The sequence below is a fragment of the Canis lupus genome, chromosome 3 (genome assembly GCF_003254725.2).
Source record: "Canis lupus dingo isolate Sandy chromosome 3, ASM325472v2, whole genome shotgun sequence".
NCBI classification, from domain to species: Eukaryota; Metazoa; Chordata; class Mammalia; order Carnivora; family Canidae; genus Canis; species Canis lupus.
This window is the reverse complement of record NC_064245.1, coordinates 18,343,688-18,367,826: the sequence shown is the minus strand read 5'-3', so window position 1 is coordinate 18,367,826 and position 24,139 is coordinate 18,343,688. Positions and strand designations below refer to the sequence as shown.

At 36.1% G+C, this 24,139-nt stretch overlaps 1 protein-coding gene across 7 annotated transcripts in view; it reads left to right on the top strand.

The window, feature by feature from the left end:
* POLR3G (RNA polymerase III subunit G) overlaps window positions 1–24,139 on the top strand; it is a 103,159-nt gene that overhangs the window by 71,772 nt on the left and 7,248 nt on the right. For 4 of the 7 annotated variants that reach the window (XM_035714438.2, XM_025437553.3, XM_049108278.1 and 1 more), the window contains 5 exons: window positions 1,040–1,169; window positions 6,278–6,334; window positions 10,279–10,329; window positions 18,973–19,055; window positions 23,785–23,931. In XM_035714438.2, the coding sequence (XP_035570331.1) occupies window positions 1,040–1,169; window positions 6,278–6,334; window positions 10,279–10,329; window positions 18,973–19,055; window positions 23,785–23,931 (468 nt within the window). The remainder of the gene's footprint in view (window positions 1–1,039; window positions 1,170–6,277; window positions 6,335–10,278; window positions 10,330–18,972; window positions 19,056–23,784; window positions 23,932–24,139) is intronic. The other 3 variants (XM_025437555.3, XM_025437557.3, XM_025437556.3) reach the window with 3 other exon arrangements.

Sequence of the window (24,139 nt, the reverse complement as noted above, 5' to 3'; positions counted from 1 at the left end):
CTGAGACACCTGGGTGGCTCAGTGGTTGAGCGTCTGCCTTTGGCTCAGGTCATGATTCTGGGATTCTGGGATCAAGTCTCATATCGGGCTCCCCACAGGGAGTCTGCTTCTCCCTCTGCCTATGTCTCTGCCTCTCTCTGTGTGTCTCTCATGAATAAATAAATAAAAATCTTTATTAAAAAAAAAGTCTTTACTACATACCCTGAGGCCCCACTTTTTAATAAATATATATTTTTAAAATATATGTGCATATACATATATGTGTGTGTTTGTAATTCTTTAAAATTGAAGACTTAGAGGGGCACCTGAGTGGCTTGGTCACTTGGGCATGTGACTCTTGATTTCAGCTCAGGTCATGATCTCAGGGTCATGGGATCAAGCACCATTGTTCTCTCTTCTTCTCCCTCTGCCCCTTGCCTGCTTGTACATGCTCTCTCTCTCTCTCTTTCTCTACTGTCTTAAAAAAAAAAATGAAGATGTAGATTCAAAGCCCTGCTTTGTCATTTACATGTCATATGAGCTTATAGATTGTTTGCTTCACAATTTATTTATTGTTGAAGAGAAAATATTGATGATACTTTAAATGGGATCATGGATGTTGAATATTGAGGACATCCTGGTTAGCATAACCACTTGCTAAGTAATAGCTGCTACTTTTAATCTTTTTTTTTTTTTTTTTTTTTAACTACTACTCCTATCAATACCACAGCTACTAATTGAGGTTAATAGGAAACTAAAGCAGTAGCTCTCATTTGGGTGGCTTAACTTCTAAAGTGTGTAATCACGGTCAACAGACGGTATAACAAAATAATTGGTGTGGTCAGTAGGAAAATTAAACAGCTTTCCTACCTCTAAAATCAGAGCAAAGTAGGAAATAAGCTAAAAGGTTAAAAAGATTACAAAAGCTCAACATCTTTTCAGTTGATTGTAAAACTTAGTGCCTGTAAAATGTAGTTTTTCAATAAAACTAACATTTTCCTGTTTATAGACAAAAAGGGATATTTAAAAAATTTATTTTAAAAAATTATCTCTTAAAAAGGATACAGATTATAAACCAGTGCCACTGAAAGCAGGAGAGGGTGAAGATTACATGCTGGCCTTGAAACAGGAGTTGAGAGAAACTATGAAAAGAATGCCTTATTATATAGAAACACCCGAAGAAAAACAAGGTGGGTATTGGACTCTTTGATTATATAGTTGAATGTATACAGATGAAACAATGTTTCATGGTCATTTAATGCTGATTGATTGATAGATTTACTTCAATCAGAAATTATCCACCACCTTGAAAAAGCATGCTTAATGTTGATTTAACAGAAAATGTATTTTAAACTTTTTAATACTTTATTTTTAAAATTACCTTTCAAGAGAAGTTTCATATGTTTGGTGAAAATGGTGAAAAACAAAAATATTAAAAAGTAAAAATCACCTGTATTGCTTATGTGTAGAGATCTACTATTAATATTTTATTGGGTATTCTAGATTTTTTCTTTTTATAAAATTGGATTCACAGTCCTTTTATCTTTCTTTTCTACCCAATAGCATGTTATTAGCATTTTCATATATCCTTAACATTCTTAGAAAATATTATTTTTAATGGCTATGTTGTATTTCACTGTGTGTGTGTGTGTGTATAAATATAGCATTATTAATTGTAAGTAGTTCTGATGTTAGATTTAAAGTGTTTTTTTGCTCATATATGTGTTACTATCCTTGTACATAAATCTTTATGTAAGTCTCTGATTATTTAGTATTTTGTTTGAAACTTTTAAAAGCCTTGACTGTATTTTTGCTTATGATTTGTATGTCAGATATAATAGGAAACATAAAGCATGTACTTATTGGTTATGCCAAGGACAGAGAAGAGAAATTACAATTGGAGAAGGCTTTATAGTCTCAGACAGGGAGTGGGAAGTGGTTTTAGAGGAAGAGAACCCATTCCTGAGTAGATATTTAGCACAGTAGATCTATATTGATTTTCAGTTTCTGCCCTCAGAGGTTGAAATTAGAGAGATCAATATCATCCTTGAGTTCCCCAAACAACATCATTAAAGCATGAGAAATTCATACAGTGTCATCTCATTCCATTAGTATTAAAAATGCATTCCATTTTCACTCTCTCTAAATGACTTAGAACTGGCTAAGAGTCAAAAAAGAAAGTCTTATATAGTAATATTATCTGTGCTTGTAATTATAAGAAGCATTTTAGACAGGATCGTTTAATTTATCAAACATAGCTGCTTGAAGTTGATATAATGGTTTTATAAGACATTTTTATCTCAAAAATACTGAATTCCTTTTTACTTTCATGATTATGTTGTATGCTTTTATCTGAGTTCACAAATGAAATTAAAGCACTTGTTTTAAAAATTTAAAAAAGTAAGATTAAATGAATTAATAAACATCCATTCTTAGTAGAAAAAATAATAGTATAGGGTATAATCTTATTAAAATTCGTGTTTTCTCTAGACCATGGAACAGATTTACTTAACTAAGTGTGGTCATTATTAAAGCATGGGTCTAATTTACAAGTATATCATATTTGAAAATATATCTGTGAGTCTTTTAGACAGGGACCTTAGGAACATAATTTTGTTGCTGCTTTGTGGTAATGGTTGGTTTGTATCTTAAGAGGCTCTTTATCTTTGATAACTGCACTAAGTATTTAAAAATACAAGGAATCTTTGTTTCTTTTTCTATATGGAGAAAATGTTTATGTAGATTTTTCCAAATTGAAACAAGACCTTCTCTTTCAAAATACTCATATTTACTTTTCTTTTCTGATGTTTTTTAAAAACTAGGTTAAAATGAAGTTTTTTAAAAGAGCATACATATATTTATGTGTGTTTGTAGGTTAATATATATATACACATATAATGTGTGTTTATGTATATACTCATATATGAAATGTTTACGTACTGTGCACACCATGAATGAGAAAGAATCAGCCAGACTGAACAAAATTATGCAACTGTCAGAGGGAGCTGTATTCTCGGTCATGTTGTATCACCGTTCCCTCATCAGCCTTCTCCTATCACCTACCACTTATGTACATCAGAAAGGAGAGACTTAGGGACTAATGTAAAGAACTAAATAAGGTCTCAAGGCTTCCTCATTGTCAAGTGGCTAGTGGCTCAGGGCAGTGAGATCACAAAGAACTGAGGGCATAGAATAAAAATATTTCTTGTGATGTCACAATTTGTTTATAATATTTTTGGGTAGAATTATAGAAATTATTGGTGCTTTCTTTACAATGAAATTTATTTTTTTTAAGAAAAGATTTTACTTATTTATTCATGAGAGACACAGAGAGAGAGGCAGAAACAGGCTTTCCGCAGGGAGCCCGACGTGGGACTTGATCCTGGGTCTCCAGGATCAGTCCCTGAGCCGAAGGCAGCGCTAAACCGCTGAGCCACCTGGGCTGCCCAAAGAATTTTTTTTAATGGAAAAAAAAAAAAAGGAAAGAAAACTCATTTTATCTTAACATTACCATATTGGCCCATTGGACTCTTATAAATCTAATATGTTCTGGAATATTAGTGATCTTATTTTTCCTTCATCCTTAAACATCTTACTATTTCATCAGTATAGATATTATTTCATCATTACTTGTGAATTATTCCCCCCATCCTGGAAGATAAAAGATTAAAATATCCAAAAAAAAAAAAAAAAGGAAAAATGATGAAGTTGCATTGAAGGGTGGTGCAGTATTGAAATAAAATCAGCACTATTACATTTTCTTTTAGTGTTTCTATTGTGTTGCACATAGTATTACATTAATTTTTAGGAAGCTATAAAAGAAGTCTAGAGAGACTCTTGTCTTCGTGGCTGTTTTGTTTGTGTTTTAGTTTTCATAGAATATAATTGAGATTTCAGAATTGTTCATTTTCTGCCCATAATGGCAAAGAGAAGAAAATTGAGAGAGGAAGATGTTATACAATCACTAGACAAATCAGAATATGAATGTAGACGCAGTAGCTCTTTGGATGCTAACAATGATTGTGAAATTGATTGTGTAAGTGAAATCTCTGAGCTTCAGATGACAATATTCTAGATGAATTTTCTCAAACTCAAGAGTCAGTGGGTAAAGAATATATCTCTAAGAATAAAAAGGAAATATGGCATCCTCACACAATTAGTCCTTGAAAAGTGCCTCATCACATATTTTGTGATAAGAACATGGAATATCCTGTTTGTCAAAATGACGTGACCATATTTTTCTTTTTTATGATGTTTTACATATCAAAAGTTATTTGATATAGTTTATTACTGGAGAAATGCTGAAGGCAAAGACAAAGATGATCAAGAGGAAATAGGTTATGTAGAAATGAAACAATTTGTTGGATTGATCATGTTAATTGGTAATTATAAATTTAATAATGAAAATGTTTTATAATTATAGACCAAAGAAGATGGCCGGGCCGTCCTCATTTCAACACAGCTGTGAGCCATCAAAGCTTTTTAAAGTATTACATTTTGAAGATGCGAATATAAGAAGAATTGGAAGCTAGAATCTATTAGAAATGTATTTCTAATCTAGAATCATTTTGATGCCTTTTTTGGTTATAGTCACTCTACTGGGTATAAAGTGGCATCTCGTTGTGATTTTGATTTGAATTTACAAAGTAGCTATGATGTTGAACATCTTATGTGCTTTTTACTATGCATATCTTTGGAGAAATGTCTGTTCAGATCCTTTGCCTCTTTTTAACTGGATTTCAGTAGTTGATTTTCAATATTGCTTATTTTTCTAGAAGCTTACTACTGAAGGTTAAATTTTTCCAAAATATACAATCTGTTGTGGAGAAAAATTTTAAATGCAAATCTGCCATTTGCATCGACTTCTTTTACCAATAAAAAGCTTGATAATGGGGCTTGAGAGCAGGGTGCCTGGGTGGCTCAAGTGTTTGCCTTTAGCTTGGGTCGTACGTAGTCTCGGGTCATGGTCTCGGGGTCCTGGAATTGAGTCCGACATCGGGCTCCCGGCTTGGCAGGGAGGCTACTTTCCCTTTCCCTCTGACCCTCCTCCCAACTTGTGCTCTCTCTGTCTCAAATAAATAAAACCTTGAAAAATAAGTAAATAAATAGCTTGAGATCAAGATTGAAGTCAAAATAGTTAAATACCTAGAAAAACTTGGTTTCTTGGTCTTACTGATCCACTATTTATTTTAGTTATCTTTGTTTAACACTATGGTCTTAGTATTATTTGGAATCATTTTCTTAACATGGAAGAGAAATCAGTACATATTTGGGCCTTGCTTTTTATGTTTTCATCTTTAGTATTAGTTTCCCTATTTCATGTCTATACTCCTCAACCACATTTTATGATGAACCATGTTTTTAGGCTATGGTACTATGGTGTTGCTTGCCAACTTACATTGCTAGGAAAGGGTTTGGGCCCCCATTGAGGGAGTTTCTTGTGGCAAAGTGAACAAAGCAGCAACAAGAACCACTCCATTTTGGGCAAGCACAGAAGGTCCCTGCAGAATTGTCAGTAGTTGGCATAGAATCTTGCAGCTTGTTCTTTCATAGCCCACCAACCTTACTTTCTCCTACCCTTTTCTCCATTCTCCTCAATGGGTTGTGAAGAGTAGCTCTTGAGAAGCCTGTGTTTTAATATGTGTATCAAGCACTGAAGTTGACCATACAGCTCTCCATCCTCACTTAGGTAGTTAATACATCCCAGTTACACAAGATTTGAAGAATGGAAGCTGGAGGCCAGTGTCACAAGACTTTCTTGCTCTTTTATGTAGGTGACTTACTGACCTGGCTTTGGGCTTTTGTGAATAATCTCAGAGATGAATCAGGTTATCTGATTTTAAAAACCATGATTAGGGGCAGCCCCGGTGGTGCAGCGGTTTAGCGCCGCCTGCAGCCTGGGGTGTGATCCTGGAGACCCGGGATCGAGTCCCATGTCGGGCTCCTTGCGTGGAGTCTGCTTCTCCCTCTGCCTGTGTCTCTGCCTGTGTCTCTCATGAATAAATAAATAAAATTTTTAAAAAAACAAAACAAAACAAAAAACATGATTAGGGTTTAGGTTTCTGCTCACTCCCAGCTATTCATACCCAGTTGCTTCTTGCCACTTCCTTAAACATATAATATTTATTGAACTTTTCAATAGGTGTTTAGAAACACCTATTGAAATATATGTGTATAAATATAGGAGATTCCCTGTGTGTGAAATAAAAGATGTTATCTGGTGTTTTTAGTTATGGAATGGCTTAAATCCAGGCTTATTCTTGACTTTTCTAATGAACACTTTCTTATTTTTTTATAGATATTGAAAGATATAGTAAAAGATATATGAAGGTGTACAAAGAGGAGTGGATACCAGGTAATTATAAAACTGAAAATATTGGGCAGCCCAGGTAGCTCAGCGATTCAGTGATGCCTACAGCCCAGGGCATGATCTCGAAGACCCGGGATCAAGTCCCATGTCAGGCTCCCTCCATGGAGCCTGCTTCTCCCCCTGCCTGTGTCTCTGCCTCTCTCTCTCTCTCTGATGAATAAATAAATAAAATCTTTAAAAAAAAACCCTGAAAATATTAAAATAATTTTTAAAGTTTATCTCCTTACTCCATATATTTTAGGGAAATTTTTCTTTTTTCACCATAGGAATTTTTGCTATAGGAAAGTAGGCTGGTTCTTTTCCTATAATTAATTAGTAATGCATATCTTTTGAAAACTAGGATGAAAAGATTTTTATATTTTAACAAGGAAGAGTTGAAGTGTTTTTGAAGTTTTAGAATACTCTTCTATAAAACAGGACTTGCTAAACCCATTTGAGCTTTCCATTTCCATTTACTGCAATCATAATTTTAATCTACAGTACCAGTAATACTTCTGTGTTTGTGGGGGATTTTATAGCTTTTGAGGAGAAAACAAGTCTAGTTAAAGGATATTTTAAGCCAAGCTCATCGATCTTCCTTTCTTTCAAGCAGACATAGACTATTTTTATTTATTAAGATGCCTTTTCAATAAAACCATATCTAAGAGATTTTTTTTCAACATTCACAAATTTCCCTTAGACACAGGCAAGATGCAAGAGGTCAGAGAGATTTCATCCAGCTCTTTCCTTTTGTAGATTAAAAAAAAACTCGATAGAAATGGAGTGATTTATCAAGATGACTTGAACAGTAGTACTAGAACCCAGGTCTTCTCATTTTAACTCACTTCCCTTTGACTTCTCTGTCTTTGGAGTTTTGTGAAAACTGCATTTACGTAGGAACATAAATGGCATTTACAGCATTATTGCTTGCATGGGCTATAGTGGTCCTTTCAGTGTGGATCATTGAAAAGCTTGAGTTTCCCTTGAACACTCTCCAATCTCCTATTTCAGTTCTTTCATAGCTGCCACATCATAAATATTAATCTCCTGAAGGATTCTCTTTACATACATATTCATGATTATCTATTTTACTTATAAAAGCAGAAATAGGGCAGCCCGGGTGGCTCTTCGGTTTAGTGCCTGCCTTCAGCCTGGGGCGTGATCCTGGAGTCCAGGGATCGAGTCCCGTGTCGGACTCCCTGCATGGAGCCTGCTTCTCCCTCTGCCTGGGTCTCTGCCTCTCTCTGTGTATGTCTGATGAATAAATAAATAAAAATCTTTAAAATAAAAAAAAATAATAAATAAATAAATAAAAATAAAAGCAGAAGTATATCCAAAGCCAAATTTACTAGTTCAGGCTAAATAGCTTGAGATAGAAATGTTTTCTACAAAATACACTGAGTCTTTATTAGCAGGCAGTGTTGTGGTTTTTTTTTTTAGATTATTTATTTATTTATTCATGAGCAACACAGAGAGAGAGGCAGAGAGACACAGGCAGAGGGAGAAGCAGACTCCATGCAGGGAACCCAATGTGAGACTTGATCCCGGCACTCCGGGATCATGCCCTGGACGGAAGGCAGATGCTCAACCACTGAGCCACCTAGGCATCCCCAGGCACTGTTTGTTTGTTTATCTATCTACCTATCTATCATCTATCTATCTATCTATCTATCTATCTATCTATCTATCTATCATTTTTATTATTTTTTTCCAGGCATTGTTTTTTAATCCATTTTCGTGTTGCTTCATTTTTCTGATTAATTCTGTGCTTAAAAAGGAAAAGAAAGTGAGGTGTCTGGGGGGCTCAGTCAGTTGAGCATCCTGCTCTTGGTTTTGGCTCAGGTCATGATCTCAGGGGTAGGACTGAGCCTCACATTGGGCTCTGCATTTATTTTTTTTTTTTTTTTTTTTTTTTTTTTTATAAATATTTTGTTTTTTTTTTTTTCTTTTTTTTTTTTAATTTTTATTTATTTACTTATGATAGAGAGAGAGAGAGAGAGAGAGGCAGAGACACAGGCAGAGGGAGAAGCAGGCTCCATGCATCGGGAGCCTGATATGGGATTCGATCCCGGGTCTCCAGGATCACGCCCTGGGCCAAAGGCAGGCGCCAAACCGCTGCGCCACCCAGGGATCCCTGGGCTCTGCATTTAAAGGGGAATCCCTCTCCCTCTGCCCTTACTCCCACTCATACGTGTGCTCTCTCTCTCTCTCTAAAATGAATAAGTAAATCTTTTTAAAAAATTGAAAGAAAATGACAAATTAGAGGCATTATTTAGCTAATTCAGGAAAAAAAATTATAGTTGTTTTATTTAAGATGGAGAGTATAGGAGGAGGAGTAGAAGGAGAGGGGGAGAGGAAATCTCAGGCAGACTCCTCATGGGGCTCAATCTCAGGAGCTGAAATCAGGAGTCTGAGGTTCAAGTGATAGAGCCACGCAGGTGCCCCCAGGCAAAATTATTTATTAGAGAGAATTTACTTTTCCATAGCTATTTATATTTTTAGTTATAAAGTTTTTGCCTAATTATTAGAATTATTTATTTAATTTTGCATGTGTTGGGATTGTGGTCATATATTTTAACTTGCCTTATTATATAAGAAATACATATCAACTATAGAAAACAAACAAAATACAGCATAGTCAAGTAATAAATAATGCTTAGGAAAAGCAGCTGCAATCCCAACACCCACTAAGAATTATTGTGATATTTGTTCCCAACCTGGAGGTTTCTCTACACAAATATTAGATATATAAAAATATTTACATATTAAACCTGGGTGGCTCAGCAGTTGAGCATCTGCCTTTGGCTCAGGGCATGATCCCAAGGTCTGGGGATCGAGTCCTACATCAGGATCCCCTTGAGGAGCCTGCTTCTACCTCTGCCTGTGTCTCTGTCTCTCTCTGTGTGTCTCTTATGAATAAATAAATAAAATCTTAAAAAATATATATATATTTATATGGATTATTTTTCTTGTTATGAAAATTTCTGTATTTAAAATTGACTAGATAGGGGTGCCTGGGTAGTTCAGTTGGTTAAGCATCTGCCTTAGGCTCAGGTCATGGTCTCAGGTTCCTGGGATCAAGCCCCACGTTAGGCTCCCTGCTCTGCTCCCTCTACTCATGTATGCTCTCTTTCTCTCCCTCTCAAATAAATAAATAAAATCTTAAAAAATAAATAAAATAAATTAAATAAATACTATGTAGCTGTTAAAAGAATGTTATAAAAATTTTATAGCACCATTTCAAAGTTGTTGTTTTTAGGTTTATTTATTTTTTTTAATAATCTCTGCATTCAGCAGGGGGCTTGAACTCACAACCCCAGGATCAGAGTCACATGCTCTACTGCTGAGCCAGCCAGATGTACCCCCAATTTTTTTTTAATGAACTCTTTCTTCTTCATAGGAGAAAATACATCTCTATTATCTTTTGATGCCCAGGCTCAGTACAGTCAGATATTAAGAAATTTTATTTTCATTGCAGAAGCAACTATCATGTCCTTTAAATTTTTTAAAAAAGATTTGTTTTTTTACTTGAGAGAGGGGTGGATAGAGGCAGAGGGAGAGAGAATCTTAAGCCCTGGGGCTTAATCTCACAACCTCAGATCATGATCCGAGCCAAAACCAAGAGTCCGATGCTTAACCTCCTGTGCCATTGGGCACCCCTGTTATGTCCCTTATTATTTTTAAGCTATTTTATTTATTTGAGGGAGAGAGGGGCAGAGAGAGAGCTAGAGCAAAGGAAAGAGCAGAGGAATAGGGACAAGCCGACTCCCTGCTGAGCGGGGAGCCCAACTCAGGGCTCTATCCCAGGACCCTAACATCTTGTCCTAAGCCTAAGTCAGATTTGCTTAACTTACTGAGCCACACAGGTGCCCCTTGTCATGTCCTTTAGTCATGTTGAGTGCCACTAAACCCTAGAAGAAATTACAATTTTTTTTCTTTTGTACGTGCAGATTGGAGAAGACTCCCAAGAGAAATGATGCCAAGGAAGAAGTGCAAAAAAGGTACATTGACTAATGTAATAATCTAGGTTAAAAAAGGTTATTTATTGCTCAAATTCTAATTATGGAATTATCAGTCTGAAGTTACACTCAGTGTTCTGAATGCTTTTTCTTAAGATACGTTTGGCATTTGGTTATTTCATTAAATCTTTTTGTTGTTGATTTTTGTTTTGTTTTTGTTTGGTTGTTTTTCCTTTCTTTAATTATGGAATTTTGATGTGTTAAGAAAGATTTTTCAAATATGCAGACATTTTTTCAATTTGAAATTTTGCATATTTGAAATTCTTTTAGTGGTTATACTGTCCATATTTTAAGGTTTTTTAAAAAAAGATTTTATTTATTTATCTGATAAAGAGAGAGAGCCAAAGAATGACAGGGAATGGCAGAAAGGGAGCGAGAAGCAGGCTCCCTGCTGAGCAGGGAGCTGGATGTGGTGCTGGATCCCAGGCTCCTAGGATCATGTCCTGAGCTGAAGGCAGACATTCAGCCAACTAAGCCACCCAGGCACCCCTATATTTTAAGTTTTTAACTAAAACATTCATAACTGGTAAAATTTGAGAACTGGTAGATTAGAACTTTATGTTGTACATAAAATACCAAAGTGAAAGTTTCCAGCGTGTTATTCTTTCATAATTCCACTGAGTAAAAAGTTGTTGAGCAACTACTATTGCCAGACACTGTGCTAAAAGGAATAAAACAGTAAGCCAAGTGGGAATAATCCTTGCCCTAATGGGGCTTACCGTTCAATGGAGTAAAAATATTGACCAAAAACACAATGTCCTCATTGGGAGGTCAGGGGAGTTTTTTTGAGGAAATGGAATTGAAGTCCAGATTGAATGATGAGTAGGACTTGGGTGGGATGTGGTTGGTGGGAGAATGTTGGAGAAAGACCAGGTTTGTGAGGGGTAAGTCATGAGCAGTTTAAAGGTAATCTTTAAGGTTCCTTTGAAATATACAAACAGAAGTGTTGAGCATGTTGCTGGATACAGGGTGGGTGGGCCTCAAAATGGAGATGGTAGTGATCAGCATAGATACTATAATTCAAACTATCAGGAAGGAAGGATGAGATTATCTGGGGTAAAATTAGAGAATTAGAAGAAATGAGGGCCCAAGCCTAAACTTGGAGGAGTGCCAAAATCTAGTAGGCTCATAGAGGAGATTCAATCAGCAAAGAAAAGAGATGGAAAGAAAGAGGAGAGGAAAAGGAGAACCCAAGAGAGTGGAGTTGCAGAAGCAAAAATATGCAAGAAGTAGAGACTATTTTAGGTCACGTGAGTGGCTCAGTTGGTTAAGTGTCTGCCTTCAGCTCAGGTCATGATCCCAGGGTCCTGGGATCGGGCCCCAAATAGGGCTTCCCTACTCAGTGGAAAGTCTGCTTCTCCCCCTGCTTGTGCTCTCTCTGTCAAATAAATAAATAAAATATTTAAATTTTAAAAAAAGAAGTAAAGTCTGTTTCAAAAGGTGATCAACAGTGTTAAAGGAGGTTACGCAAAATTGCTGTGAGGTCAAGTAAAATAAAGATTGGAAAATGTAAACCAATATTGACATGTTAATCATTGTTGACCTTGTGAGAGCTTTTTATTTTTTTTTTAAAGATTTTATTTATTTAGAGCATGCAAGTGGGGTTGGGGGAGAGGGATTCGTAAGGGTAGAATCCAGTTTGGAAGGGGTTAAACCGTAAATGGGAATTTAGGAAAAGGGGACAGCAAGCATAAGTGTTTGGGGAATTTGGATATAAAGAATAAAGAGAGAAAAAGGAAAGTAGCCAGAGAGGTTAATAGCAATGGGATTAGAAACTAAGAGAAGAAATTTCCCTCCCTTTTACCCCTCTCTGGTATTTTGTGTTTTGCTTTTTAATATACTTCATTTTCCAGAGCAGTTTTAGATTCATAGAACATTGAATGCATAAGTACGGATTTTCCATATACTCCCTGCCCCCACACATGCATAGCCTCCCCCACTGTTAACATCCCCCATCAGAGTGGTGCGTTTGTTGCAATCAGTGATCCTACCTTGACGTACTACATATGGTCTTACACAGAGACCATAGTTTACTTTGGGTTCACTCTTGGTATTATACATTTTGTGGGTTTGGGCAAATGTGTAATAACATGTGGCCACTGTTTGAGTATCAAACAGGGTACTTTACTGCTTTAAAAATTCTCTGCGTGGGCAGCCCGGGTGGCTCAGCGGTTTACCACCGCCTTCGGCCCAGGGCCTGATCCTGGAGACCCAGGGTCAGGTCCCACGTCGGGCTCCCTGCGTGGAGCCTGCTTCTCCCTCTTCCTCTGCCTGTGTCTCTGTCTCTCTGTTTCTCATGAATAAATAAATAAAATCTTTAAAAAATAAAAATTCTCTGTGCTCTGCCTTTTCATCCCTTCCTCCTCCTTACCCTTGGCAACCACTGATCTTTTTTACGGTCTCCATAGTTTTGCCTTTTCCAAAATGTCATATAGTTGGAAACATACAGTATGTAGCCTTTTCTGATTGGCTTCTTTTAGTTAGTAATATGCATCTAAGTTTCTTCCAGGACTTTTCATGGCAGACAGCTCATTTTTTTTTTGTTAGTGGTAAATAATTCCATTGTCTGGCTGTGCCACAGTTTTATTTATCCATTTACCTACTGAAGGACATCATGAATGCTTCTAAGATTTGGCAATTATGGATAAAGTTACTATAAACATCTATTGTTGTGTGGGCATAAGTTTTCAACTTCTTTGGGTAAGTACCAAGGAGGATGATTGCTGGACTGCATGGTAAGAATATGTTTAGTTTTGTAAGAAACCACCAAATTATCTTTCAAAGGCCCTCTGCCATTTTGCATCCCCCCTGGCAACCAGTGAGAGTTCTTGTTTTTATACATCCTGGCCAGGATTTGTTATTGTCATTGTTCTGGATTTTGGCCATTCTGAAAGGTGTGTAGTAGTAGCTCACTACTGGTTTAATTTGTGTTTCCCTGGTGACATGTGATGTGAAGCATCTTTGTGTACACCTACTTGCCATTTGTGTATCTTGTTTGGCAAGATATCTGTTACGGTCTTTGGCCCATTTTTTAATGTTTTTGTGTGTGTGTGTGTGTGTGTGTGTGTATGTGTACGAGCTTAGTGTTGAGTTTTAGGAATTCTTTGTAAATTTTGGATAACAGTCTATAGGAATAAACCCCTCTGGCTGCGAGTTTCTCCTTTTACTCTGATACTACTACCATATTCACAATATTTCTGACACCAGATGTGTGGAATTTTTTTCCCCGCAGCAAGCAGTTCTCTGCAACACCAGTTGTGTCTTAAAATTTAATTCAATTTCAGCAGCAACTGGAATTAATGCAGACCCCACAAGTTAAGGGTTCAGCCCCATAAGACTACTTCCCACTTCAGATGCCAATTTCAAGTAGTAGGTTCCCCACATTACCCACAACTTCTGTCTGACTTGGATACAGATCAGAATTTCCTATGACCCTCCTCCTCCCACTTGGATTTCATTTGCTAGAATAGCTCACAGAACTCAGGGAAACATTTCGGTTTACCAGTTTATTTAATGAAGGATATGATAAAGGATATAGATAAATGTCAGATGAAGAGATAGATAGGGCAAAGTCTAGAAGGGTTCCCCGCGCAGGAACTTGTGTCTCTGTGGAGCTTAGGTGCACCACCTTCCCAGTATGTAGATGTGTTTACCAGCCTGGAGACTTCAAATCCATGTACTTTGGAGATTTTTGTAGAGGCTTCATCATATAGATTTGATCACTCATTAACTCAATCTCCTGTCCCTCTCCCCTTGCCCAGGGAATGTGGAATGGAGCTGAAAATTACAGTCTATTAATCATGTTTTTTTCTGTCTTTTGACCAGCCTCCATCCTGAAGCTATTCAGGGGCCCACAAAGAGTTCCATTCTTAGATCAAAAGGCACTCCTATCACCCAGTAAATTCCAAGGGATTAGGAACTCTGGCAGGAACCAATTTCAAAGACTAAGTATTAAAACAAAACATGCTCCTAGTGTTCTTATCACTTTGGAAATTATAAGAGTTTTAGGAGTTCTGTGCCAGGAACCAGAAACAGAGACCAATATATATTTTTTCTATTATTTCACAGAATCCTTTATCAGATCTGTCTTTTGCAAATATTTTCTCCCAGTCTGTGGTTTGTTTTCTCATTCTCCTGACATTATCTTTAATAGGGTGGAATTTTTAAATTTTAATGAAGTCTAGCTTATCAGTTATTTCTTTCATAGACTGTGGCTTGCTTTGGCGGTGTATCTGAGAAGTCATCACCAAACCCAAGGTCATCTAGATTTTCTCCTATGTTATCCTTTAAGAGTTTTATAGTTTTGTGTTTTGCATTTAGGTTGTGATCCATTTTGAGTTCATCTTTGTGAAGGATGTAAGGATGTACCTAGATTTATTTTATGCAACACCATTTGTTGAAAAAACTATCTTTTCTCCATTGTACTGCCTTTGCTTCTCTTTCTATTTTTATATGGGTCTATTTCTGAGCCCTTTGTTCTGTTCCATTGACCTGTATTTATTCTTTCACCTTTACCACACAATCTTGATTACTGTAGCTTTAGAGTATGTTTTAAAGTCCAGTAATATCAGTCCTCCAATTTTGTTCTTTCCTTCAATATTGTGTTGGCTATTCTGGATCTTTTGCCTTTCCATACAAACATTAGGAACAGTTTGTTGATATTCTAAAATGACTTACTAGGATTTTGATTGAGTTTGCTTTGAATCCATAGATGAGGTTGGGAAGAACAATCATCTTGATAATACTGAGTCTTACTCTCCATGAACATGCAGTAGGTGTCCATTTATTTAGTTCTTTGATTTCATTCTTCAGAGTTTTGTGGTTTTCTTCTAGACTGTATACACATTTTGTTAGATTTATATCTAAGTATTTCATTTTGAGGCATGCTAATGTAAATAGTATTAGATTTTTTATTTCGAATTCTGCTTGTTCATTGTTGGTATACAGGAAAGCTATTGACCATTGTGTATTAACCTTGTAGCCTACAACCCTTCTATAATTGGTTATTAGTTTTCAGAGTTTTGGCTCATTCTTTCAGATTTTCTGCATAGATGATCATGTCATCTGTGAATGAAGACAGTTTTATTTCTTCCTTCTCAATCTGTTGAAAGCAGTGATATTAGGGAACTTTTTTACCTTGTTCCTAATCTTAGTGGGAAAGTGTCAAACTTCTCACCATTAAGTATGTTGTAGCTATAGGATTTTTTTGTAGCTGTCTTTTTTTTTTTAAGGTTTTACTTAATATATTCATGAGAGACACAGAGAGAGAGAGAGACAGAGGCAGAGGCAGAGGGAGAAGCAGGCTGCCCATGGGGAGCCTGATGTGGGACTCAATCCCTGGACCCCAGAATCACTACTTGAGCCAAAGGCATATGCTCAACCACTGAGCCACCCAGGCATCCCTGTAGGTGTTCTTTATCAGCTTTAGGAAATTCCCCTCTACTCCTTGTTTACTAAGAATTTTTTAGTCATGAATGGGTGTTTGATTTTGTCAAATGCTTTTACTGAATCTTTTGATAGGATCATGTGATTTTTTTTTTCCTTTAGCCTGTTAATGTGGTGGATTATGTTAATTGATTTTGGAAGGTTGAACCAGCCTTACATACCTATGATAAATCCTACTTAGTTGTGACATATTATTCTTTCCATACATTGTGGGATTGGATTTGGAAATATTTTATTGAAGATTTTCACTTATATTTTCATGAGAGGTACTAGTTTTCTATTTTGTTTCTTGTAATATTTGTCTGGTTTGGTATTAGGGTAATGTTGGCCTCATAGAATGAGTTAGGAAATGTTGCTTCATCTTGTGTCTTTTGAAAGAGAGGCCCCTCCCTTATTTAACAGCTTGAGTTACATTTTACATCTAATAAAATGCATATATCTGAAATATATAATTTGCTAAGTTCTGACATATTTATTTAAAGTGGAAATATTTTTATTTTGTTTCATCTCAGAACTACAATATATAAGAATATTTATTTATTATTATTTTTTAAAAAGATTTTATTTATTCATGACACAGAGAGGCAGAGGCAGAGGGAGAAGCAGGTTCCATGCAGGGAGCCCAATGTGGGACTCAATCCCAGGATACCAGGATCATGTCCTGGGCCAAAGGCAGGTGCTAAGCCGCTAAGCCACCACGGATCCCCTATATATAAGAGTGTTTAGCTTGCTTGAGTATAAAATATTATATTAAAAAACCCCAAAATATTGTATGTCGAGATATAATAGTTTATCTCCTGTCTTTATACCTTTGGCTTTTATTGGGCAAATATGTTAGTTTTACAAACATGCATTAATGATACTGGTGGATCATGTCCTAGTGGATCACGAATTTGTAGCAGACCTTAAAGAGTCAAAAAGAATGTGTCTGATTTGGAAAAATAAATGTTTTCAAATACATCCCACTGACTGCTCATCCCTGGAACTTTATATACACATTGATAATTAGGAGAAAGTCCAATGTGTCAGAATTTTCATTTGTGAAAAAATAAAGCAACAACCACAAAACTTTGTTTCCATTCTGAGCTTTTTTTTTGTACATTGTGTAATTTTTTGTATTTTATTCTCGATAAGCTTATACTTTCTCTTTTGTTAAAATGACCTCCACTTCCATGAAAGTAAACAGTACCCAAAGAGCCAAAGCTGAAAAAAAGTTTGTTTCTTGAAGAACCAGCTATTGGCCGGTATTGAAAGAAACCAAAAAAATTTCAAATATATGCATGTATCTGGCTAAAGGTAGGGAAAAAATGCATGTTAATGTTTTGGGGTTAAAACAGTCTTTTAACAAATTTTGGTAATTTTTTTTAAGATTTATTTATTTTAGAGAGAGCGAGAGACCACATGAGTTGGGAGAGGGGGAGGAGAAGGAGAGGGAGAGCAAGCATTTCAGCAGACGCTCCACTGAACACAGAGCCCAACACTGGGGTCTATCTCACAACCCTGAAATGATGACCTGAGTCAAAACCAAGAATTGAACACTCAACCTGCTGAGCCACCCAGGTGTCCCAACAAATTTTGGTAATTTGACACTTCTCTCCCAGTTATAGGTAAAAGAATTCATGATTCTATAAAACCAGATTGATAAGTAGCAAAAAATGCTTAGTGGCTCTTCGGCAACTAACTTTCTTACTTAAGAGATAAGTAGGGTTTATTTTTATTTGTATTTTTTTTTTATTTTTAAGATTTATTTATTAGCAAGAGATAGCAAGAGGGAGGGAGGGGCAAAGGAAGAAAAAGAATCCTGAAGTAGACTTCCCACTGAGTTTGGAGACAACACAGGGCTCAGTCCCAGGACCCTGAACTGAAATCTAGAGTCAGCGGCTCAACCTGCTCAGCTACCCAGGCACCCCTAGAGATCGGTAGTTTTTAATAAGTTTATTTATCTGACCATGTTCTGTAACAGCCATTTAACAGACTTATGTGTTACGAAATTTAAATAATTCGACAAATGATTCTTAGAAAAAAAGACTTCATGATGTGAGTAAATTACATTCTTAGCTAATGTTTTCTGGCATCTGTATATGATACTACAGTTTATGTGCTTACAGTTCAGATTAAATAGCGCTTACTCTCAAGGGGAACAGAGAAAGTTACCCATGATTAAATGTCACCTTTCTTTTGAGCAAAACTTCAAATACATGTATGTTTGGGGTTCTGAGCTCAGTGACTCCATGAGGGGCAATTTGGTATAACACAGTAAATTGTAATTCCGTCACTTATGGGCCATCCACCACAATCTAGAAATTTCTTCTTCTATAGGTTAAATGTTAATCTTTAACAAAATTACATCTTTCTTAGCCATATTTCTCTCTGTTACCAAGTAATTTCTAGGTATTTAGTTTGATTTGGGGGAAGGACTATAATACTTTTTGATCACAGTGGGACAATTTTGTAGCTTATCCTAATGCCTTGGTAACTGACTGGCAGGATCTATATGTGAAATAACTCTCCATTCCATGCAGTTGTAGAATAGCTTCAAATGCATTATTTTTTTAATATGGCTTTAAAAATATCACAGAGCCATTAAAACATTTTATTTATATTGCTTTGAGTTTTCAGATCCATGTAACAGGTGTGTTGAGTTTAACCATTTTAATCTTCATTCCAAAGATGAGGCTTATGTTCCATGAGTATAACTTCTTCGTCATTTCTTTAACCATTGTCAAATGTGTATTTATTTGGCACTTGTTTTTTTTATTTTCCAAACCTGGTCCAATTGCCCTAGTTAAAGTACGCTGATCAGTGAACAGGAAGCCAGTATAAGATGATATATTTGTGAGAGTCTTTCGCTGGTCCCCTGGTGCTTCTATTGGACTTAAGTTTTTAGTATTTACGCCTTAATAACATTACTTGCCAGTACAAATTTTCAGTACTGGTAAAAAGATACCTGGTTACAGTGTTAGAAAACATTCTATGAAGTGATTATCATTTACTTCTTATCATGGAAAACTGGTGAGGCATACTGGTTTGTTATTCTTTAAGAAAATCAGTTCAGTCTGCAAACTCTGTGACTACCCACCATGACATATCACTATGCTACACAGAATATAAAGAGGCAAAGAAATAATGATAGACAGCTGCTATTATAGAAATAACGTGTTAACAGTGGTTTTACTTCAGCAGGCCCCAAATCCGAAAAGGCGAAAGATACAGGCAAAGGCACCTCGCTCACTAATACTGCAGATGTGTTGAAAAAAATCGAGGTAAGGTTTCCTTCTTGCTACACAAGCAAGCTGAAAAAGTGTCGTGCCTCCCTTCGCCTTTTTCAGTCTTTCCACCTTCTCTCACTTTTTAATATCCACCTTCTCTCACTTTTTAATAATACGTGGATTTGGCAGAGCCAAGCCCCGCACACAGGGCAACTGAACAGATTTGAACATTCTTAGCTGGGAGATGAAGAAGTCTCATCCTATCCTTCTTTTTTATTATTTTTTTAAAGGTTTTATTTATTTATTCATGAGAGACACACACACACACACACACAGAGAGAGAGAGAGAGAGAGAGAGAGAGAGAGAGAGGCAGAGACACAGGCAGAGGGAGAAGCAGGCTCCCTGCGGGGAGCCTGACGTGGGACTCGATCCTGGGTCTCCAGGATCACATCCTGAGCTGGAGGCAGACATTCAACTGCTGAGGCACCCAGGTGTCCCATGTATATGTACTTTTTTAAATGCTTTTTTTGTCTGTCTCATGGTAAGTGTAGAACATTCTATTGAGAAAAACACATTTTATGGAACTTACTTTTACTTTCATTGCTGTCCATATTTCAAAAATAGAAAGGTAAAAAATCCTAAAGGTTAGTAAACTGAAAATTTACCCTCCCATCCCTGCCCATAACCATCCAGTTCCCCTCTTGACAATCAGTATTACCAATTCCTATTGATCTTTCAAAAACATTTTCTGCATAACAATACCAGATTTTTCTTTTTCAATGACAAAAGCTAGCATATTACACTCTTCTGCATTTTTATCACTTATAATCAGAGATGGTTCTAGTCTATATAGAGTTTGCTTCATTCTTTTTTTTTTTTTTTCCTTTTTTAGCTGCAGTATAAGAATGAACCCTAATTTATTTAACCAGTACCCTATTGGGCAGCCTGGGTGGCTCAGTGGTTTAGCACGCCTTCTGCCCAGGACCTGATTCTAGAGACCCGGGATCAAGTCCCACGTCAGTCTCCCTGGGTGGAGCCTGCTTCTCCCTCTGCCTGTGTCTCTGCCAATCTCTCTGTCTCTCATGAATAAATAAGTAAAATATTTTAAAAAGTAAAAGTAACCGGTACCCTATTGATGGGCATAATGTTCCATCTAGTGTTCTGCTATTATAAACAGTGCCATAGTGAAATCATATTAAATATGACATTTTACATATGTAGATTTCTTGAAGTGGGTTTCTTGGGTCAGTTGTTATATGTATTGGATAATATGGAAAAATATTGACAGATCATTCTCCATGGAGGTTATGCCAATTTATTCCCACTCTCTATGCATATATTACCTTGCATTGATGGTGATGATGATGATAATGATAGCAACTAGTGCTTATTGAGAACTTATGTACCAGGCTCTTTGATGAAAGCTATTTCTATACATTATGTCCTGAGGACTCCATAACAACAAAGAGAGGTGTGTATTATTTTTCCTTATTTATAGATGAGGAGGTCAAGGCTTTAAAACTTTTACTTGCCTGGTCAAGTTGGCACAGCTATATAGTAACAGAAACTCTTATTTTTGAGCTTTTTTTGGCCAGTACTTGAGCTGGAAGTAACATGTCTGAAAATAATACCAGGAGGGTATTGAAGGAATAGTGATAACGGTCAGGTGTAACTGTGGTGGAGTGATGATGCATGGGGTTGCAGAACTAGCCAACCTGTATTGATTGAACAGAGTCTTACTGTTTTTAAAGCTTCCCGGAAAGAAGTTGCTAAGATGACTTGTGCAATAAGGAAGATTGATCTGATGTGGTTTCTCATCAGAACAAATTGTGTTTCCCGATTTTCTACACTTGAACACCTTTTTCGTTTTGCACATTGTTAAAACTGGAGTTTTAAATCTGGAAATCTAAATGAGTTAGCTTTATTTTCTCTCAGTTAAAGAGCAAAATTAGCATCTCGCTGACTGTTATTGTTCTTCAGCAAAAGTAGTTGCAAGTTTTATTGTAATAAAACGTCTGTGGGTGGAGAGGAAGGGAACAGTCAAATCTCATGATTAATGTGTGAATAATCAGACAGCAGTAAACTAATATTTGAGCTTTTATCTGCTTGACTTAGAAGAAGCTGTCTCTACAGGGTGGCTGCTTATTATTTAAACTGGAAGAATTGTTCCCTCTCTATAAATTAACTGTTTGCAAAGTGTTTCCACGATGTGTTAATCACATTGTTCTGTAAGATAGTGCCAGTATATAGTTAAATCTCACAGAGAAGAAAATGGAGACTAATAAGTAGATAAGCCAAAACTAGTTGCTAAGTGCAAAAAGAAAAAAGTAATAAGACAATATGTGTGGCTCTGAGATCATTTTTTTTAATTGCATAAATCTGCTATGGTTAACTGATTTAAGTATTTTATGGATTTGATTTGGGTCTTTGTGATACAAATAAAGTTGTTGTTTATTTAAAAATATTTGAGGTGACAGTAATGGAAATAAAGACTTCCTAGTCCTACAGAGCAGTGAATGATTTTTATATTTTGAAAACATATTCCATAACTGGTTAAATAAGTTTATTGTTAATTATGAAATAATAGCTAATAGGATTTTTCAGATACAGTATATACCTTGCACAGTGCATTTAAAGTGTACTTAATAAATACAGCACTATGATTCTCTTTTAACTACACAAAATTTGTGGGTTGTAGGCCTCTTTACTGCAATTTGATTAAAATAAAAAAGAAAAAAGTCCATATGTTAATATTGGTGTAGCATCATTCTGTGTGGGTATGTGTATGTATATATTTATAGACACTTTAGAAGATCTATAAACACTATTTTGTTTACTTGCAATTTCCCAAAGGGATTATCAGTTAGAAAAACTGCACACAGTATATTGTAGTAATAACTCATATAAGGCAGCATAGGTCAGTGTGAAGATAAATCATCTTATGTCTACATTACCTTGACTTTATTTGTTCTGCCTCAGTGGAGTGAAGTACGAAAGGTGAAACTTGAATTTTGGTTAGAAATTGAATCTATCTGATGTAGTGTTTTTATTGCCTTTGATCTCCTTAAATTCAAACTTGAATGTAATTAAAGAGATTTTAAAAATAAATATTTAAGAGCCAATAAAGGAATCGCGAAGTTGTAGTCACTCCAGATACAAAATGTGTTTTCTCTCTATATGTAGTCTACAAAGCAAATATAATAGGATGGAGCATTTGCAGCTATATGAACTAACGTTCTGATTATTGTTTAAGAATAATCATATCTTAGCTAAAGTGATCCTGTGCTTTAAGTATGAGTATTAATATATGAAATTATTGTTGTATCCACTCCTATAAAGCTTGTGGAATTCTCTCACTCGTGCAAATTAAGCATAGATCAATTTAGTGAATGGATAGTGACAGTAATGAAAACAGACCCTTTTTTATCAAAGGGAAAGAAATGTTGGTAGTCATAGAAATTTAAAGATGTAACTGTAAAGTTAAATTTGTTACGAGAAAGTAGCAGTGATTTTAACAGTGAATAAGTGAAGCCATCAAGCAATCAAGGTTTCCTAACAACATCTCTCTTTTGCCTCCTGAGTTGCTAGGAAGTGCTAATGTTGACAGTGGTTTTATTTTCTTTTTTTTTAAGATTTTATTTATTTTATTCGAGACAGAAAGAAAGAGAGTGAGCACACAGCTAGGGCTGGGAGCAGAGGGAGAGGAGAGGGAGAAGAGACTCCTGGCTGAGCAGGGAGCCTGATGTGGCGCTCTATCCCAGAACCCTGGGATCATGACCTGAGCCAAAGGTAGACGCTTAACCAACTGAGCCACTCAGGTGCCTGACAGTGGTTTTAACTGTTATTTGTTTGTTTTGTTTTTAGCAAAGATTAAAGTTTTAATCTCTTTCTCTTCAATCTGCCAGATATGTTAAGAAGTAAAAATTCCTGGAAATAAGTAAATAATGAAGGAGAACAGAGAGAAAGATGGGGATAATCTGCAAGCAGGATAATCCACACCAAATGATTATGTATTAATTGTTTTAAATGATCTCTCTTTGGGGCACCTGGGCGGCTCAGTGGTTGAGCATCTGCCTTTGGCTCTCAGGTTGTGATCCTGGGGTCCAAGGATCAAGTCCCATATCGGGCTCCTTGTGGGGATCCTGCTTCTCCCTCTACCTGTGTCTCTGCCTCTCTCTCTCTCTCTGTATATATCTCTCATGAATAAATAAATAAAATCTTTAAAAAAAAATTCTCTCTCTTATAAACTAAAACATAGGAGCAGGAGCACCTGGCAGGCTCAGTTGGTAGAGCATGGGACTCTGGATATCAGGGTTGTGAGTTCAAGTCCCAGGATGGGCATAGAAGTTAGTAAATAAATAAATAAATAAATAAATAAATAAATAAATAAAATTTTAAAATGTAGATATTTTTGAAATGTTACCGTTATATTTTCTTTTCTCCTTTCATATTGAAAAGATAACAAAGTAGCATTCTGAAAGTTTCTCTCTATAAACTAAATCAACATTTTAGAAGAAGGTAGGATAGAAACCATAAAAATAAGTCATTGTGCTTAGAGCCGATACCCAACAATACCTGAGACCTAATTATAAAGTAACAAAATCAATGAAAATACTAGTATAATGACAGGACAGAGAGTTCCTCCTTTCTTGAGTGAATTCACAGTTAGGTAGTGGTCTGGAGGATTAGAATAAGGTTATAGGTAACTGTTTTCTTGAGGCTAAGCAGGGAGGTCAAAGTGTAGTGGTTTCCATTTAAATTAATGAAGTTCATTTATACCAGGAATTGGAAAAGAGAGGTGATGGTGAAAAATCAGATGAGGAAAATGAAGAGAAAGAAGGAAGCAAAGAGAAAAGTAAAGAAGGTGATGAGGAGGAGGACGATGATGCTGCAGAACAAGAGGAATATGATGAAGAAGAGCAAGAAGAGGTAATGGTTTATTTGGGGTGGGTAACAAAGTTACAAAGTTTACGGATTATCTAATAAGGAATTGGATATATGTTATATAATTAAATTAACAAACCAAAACCAAGTCAATGGCAATGAAGGATATGTTATTATCCCTGGTATCAGTTCCTTAGTTCAAGAGAATTATTATAGCATTGAAATAATGATACCAAACTGAATATAGGAAGTG